Consider the following 4,298-nt stretch of genomic DNA (forward strand, 5'->3'; position numbering starts at 1 on the left):
CAGAAAATCTGATGAAATGGTGGTAAAAATGGCATGTCCCAACAATTTATAAGGGAATGGACCTGTAACATGTGTGTGTGAGTGTGAGTGTGATTGATTGCCCTTATATATTTTTTTTCTCTGAATTTGATAGGTATGGTAATAGATTGGGTAGTGGGCATTGTGGCAAATAAATCTCTGACCTTTTGTGCTGCCAAAATAACAGATGATTAAAGTAGACAGAAGCATGAGTACTAACTATCAGTCTATTATTGTTAAGGAGAAGATGTCCTCCTCCCTCTTTCCCTAGAGAAGGAATCTCCAAGTCCTATATTTCCACTCACAACACCAAAACTAACCCACCTAACATCTCTTTCTCTCTCTATCTTTCTATGTATATCAGACATAAAAGCAATGGGTACAGAAGATGGAAAAATAAAGATGGCAGTGTAACTACCATGTTCATATGTTCCATAAAGTCCTGAGACCAAAAGGAAGACACATCCTTTTCTGAGGGTTGGTTTTGCCATTTTAAACCCATATATCAAAAACCCTTGGTACCACTTCCTTTGAATCATGAGATCTGTGTTTTGGAAACAAGGGCATAAAAGAAGTAACCCATCTTGTGGGTCAACACTACTCATCAACTTGCTAAATTATTCACCCTTTTGTCACTTCAAATTTTTTTAATCATTAATACTCATTACATATATGCATCAACTCTAATTCTACTCTCTACATCCTCCAAAACCGTTATCAATTTTTCCAAACACCAGGACCACTTTCTTCAACCTCTATACCCATCTGGGGTCAACCTAGCTAGCCACACATCACAGAAAAAGCTCCAACATGTTGTTCAAGAACCAACACATGCTCTCTACCAAGATATTCCTTCACCATTTATTGAGAGAACACAAAAATATACCTTGATTTTGCTCACTTTGTGTCTTAAGCCCTAGGTGGGAGCTGGCTAGGTTCCCATGCATATACATTTTAGACACACATGATAACATTATTAAACTCATCCATATGTGCACAAATCAATACAGGCACACATATATAGAAACATATCTATGAATCTTCAATTCTTCATGTTCATATACCTGTCACTCATTAATTCTCTCTCTGTATACTTTGCACTGGTGTAAATAAGTGAATGAAAAAAACAAAAAAAAAAAGGAGCATCCGCCACACACGTAATTTTGCAATTAATTAATTGTATATGGGAGCAATGGTGCCTGCTAATGGCATGGAAATATCACTTTCTTTCTGCAAAAACTTGAGCAGACCCATCAAACCTTATCATCATTGCCTTCTCACAATTACATTACATTGAATCAGAACCCACCTCTCTCATCACCCCACCTGCCTGGACAACATCATGGATTTCGGCACACGTGTGTCTCCACAAATTGTTCATGCGCTCACAACTGTCTCTTACCCTTTCCATAATCCCACACGTGTGAAACTGTTCTCGCAGGCCTCACCATGAAACGACGACGTGACTTCACACACACACACACATATATATATATACAGTTTCTTTCAATGAAGCTATGACATACACTCACACCACCGTGGTCATAAACACAGAACACATGTTTTGTTAATTGTGGTCTCTAATGATTGTTTTCCGGTTACAGAACGAAAAGCAAAACAGTAGAAAGACGAGATCAGATAATCATGATGATTTGAACATAAATTAAGGTTTGATTTGTGATGATGAAACCACATATATATGATCTAAAATTCAACTGTTAATGTGAAATGAAATAAAAAAGAAAGAAGGAAAGAATTAGAAATGGAAACAATTTCTCCCTCAGGGGTAGAAATTTCTCATATTTTATGGATTCTGTCCCCAAAGTCGCTCTAGAAAGAGTCGCTGCCGAATCCCTCGATTCTCGTAGTGCCACCATAGGTTATTACTGGCTCACGATAATACTATGTACGAAAACTATGGAAACATGTTACTACAGATGAAGATCCAAACTCACATGGTCGTGCACACTTCCGCGTTTGGAGTCATACACGTAGCGATTTTGCGACCCCGAGGATCCCACAACCTGCGAGGCTCTCACGTTCGTTATCTCCTGCGACGCGAACAAAGGCGGCAACGACGACCGTTCGTGGCTGAAACTAGGGTTATTGCTCGGAATTCGCCACAGAGCCAAAGGGTTTCCGTTAATAGGCTGCTGGTGCTGGTGGTGGCTGTGAGAAAACGGTGTCGTTCCGTAGAACCTCGTGTTGGTGGCGGTGGACGCGGCGGCGTTGTTCCACGTTGGATACGGCATTGGCGGTGTTGGAGCGGAACCGAAGCGGTAGTTCATGAGATTGTAGACATGGTGGGCGTCAGAGAACGTGCTTCCGTGCACCATCGTTGACTGAAGGTGGGCACGTTTGGCGTGTTGGCGTTCCCGTTTGTGAGCGTTTTGGTGACCGCCGAGGGCTTGGGAGGTGGGGAAGTTCCTGCAGCAGTAGTGGCACTCGAACCTGCGACTGGTTTCGGCGTTGTTATCAGTAACGGTGGTGACAGTGGTGGTAGTGGTATCGTCCTTGGTAGCATCGAGTTCGAAGGAGTTAAGGTTGTTAGTGTTGGTGTTGGTTGTTGTTTCTGCAGAGTCAGAGCGGTCCGGCGAAACAGCAGTGTTGTTTCCGCCGGCGAATTCTATGCCAAAGAGACGAATGGCGGACTTCTCCTTGACGAGAGGAGCAGGGCGGATGAAGGGTAGTTGGGAGAAGGAGTCGACGTTCATGAAGTCGTGGACTTCTCTGTCTGAGGTTGTTGTTGTTGATGTTGTCTTGTCCATAAGAGGAGAGAGTAGAAGGATAGAGAGACAGAGAAAAGTAAGAGAGTGAAGGTGTGTTGTGTTGTGTTGTTGTGTTGTGGTTTGGAGTGTAGAAGGAGAGAAGAAGGGGTATGGTGGGTCCTATAAACAGAGGGAGAGTGGGGACTGATCTGAGGACAATTGGGTCTGATCCATCTCAGAGTGAAGCCTGACAAGGCCACAAACTCTCTCAGTCTCAAAGTACCACCTTCACTCCCTTTCACTTCATTTTGGATCCATACATTCAGCCACCTTTTCTTTTTCCTTCTCTATATTATCAAAATTAACTATTCTATTTGTTTCCAAAATGTTTTTTTAATCACTTTTTTTACAACTGTTTTACTTATTATTTTACTTATTTTGAAGTTTGTGATTAATTGGATTTAAATATATATACCAATAAAATAAAATAGTGATACATAATCTATTATTAAAAAATTATTATAAAAAAAGGTTATTTTCAGCACTTTAAGAACTAATATAATCTTCACTCCAAGAAGTAACAATAATACATAATTTTTTTAGGAGAATGTATTTTTAATAATTTTTTTTACAACTTTTTTATAACTATTCAAATCAATAAAATAGTGACACATAATTTATTGTTAAAAAGTTTTTTAAAAAAATTGTTAACATATTATAATATGTTTTTTTACATTTTAACTGTACATAATTTTTTACTATTATTTAATATTATTCTTTTTTTACTTTTAACCTTTTTTTAAAAAGAAAAATTATAAAAATTCACTCATTTTACTTGTTAAATAAATATCAATGTTTCATGTTATCTTTACTCTTAAATTTAGTATCACATTATTTAATAATGTGAAATATTATTTTCTAGGGTTAAATATGTTTTTAGTCCTTATACTTTGGAGCGATTTTGGTTTTAGTCCCTCTTTCAAACTAAGGTACAATTTAGTCCTTCAACTTTAGAAAACTCTAGTTTTAGTCATTTTTATCCAATTTTTTTAACTTTATTTTATAGCATTTGGATTGTTTATACTGTTTGACACATTTTTGCTTCAATGTTAATTGAGAAACACGTTTGAAACAACAAATAAAGTTAAAAAAATTTGGTAAAAAAGACTAAAACCAGAGTTGTCTAAAGTTGAAGGACTAAATTGTACCTTAATTTGAAAAGGAACTAAAACCAAAATCGCCCCAAAGTATAAGGACTAAAAACATATTTAACCCTATTTTCTATTTAGTTATATACCAAAAATATAAATATACCTTTTAGTCGTGGAATAATTATTTGTATGATGAATCAAAGTTAATTTTTCATGTCATTTTTTTTTTTTGTTCTTAACATTCTCTAATAAATAATATTGATTTTCTGATTATATTTTTAAACATTGATAAAGTAATACATTTATATTTATTTGATATATATTATAAAGATAAAATAGAAAAATATTTATATTTTTTAAAATATAAATATTAAAATTAATATAAAAATTTATGTGTATTAAAATATATTTTTTATGTGTT

General features: G+C 35.9%; 1 protein-coding gene across 1 annotated transcript; it reads right to left on the reverse strand.

Annotated features, from left to right (window-relative positions):
* Positions 1-1,774: 1,774 nt before the first annotated feature.
* On the reverse strand, positions 1,775-2,962 carry LOC106771057 (zinc finger protein 8). The gene has a single exon (XM_014656948.2). The coding sequence runs from the start codon at positions 2,784-2,786 to the stop codon at positions 1,950-1,952; it is 837 nt and encodes a 278-aa protein (XP_014512434.1). The 5' UTR covers positions 2,787-2,962; the 3' UTR covers positions 1,775-1,949.
* Between the last annotated feature and the right edge of the window lie 1,336 nt (positions 2,963-4,298).

This window comes from Vigna radiata, chromosome 8, assembly GCF_000741045.1.
Source record: "Vigna radiata var. radiata cultivar VC1973A chromosome 8, Vradiata_ver6, whole genome shotgun sequence".
NCBI lineage: Eukaryota > Viridiplantae > Streptophyta > Magnoliopsida > Fabales > Fabaceae > Vigna > Vigna radiata.

Coding starts and splice junctions, on each gene's coding strand:
- LOC106771057 (XM_014656948.2), bottom strand. CDS start 2,786: ATGGACAAGACAACATCAACAACAACAACCTCAGACAGAGAAGTCCAC.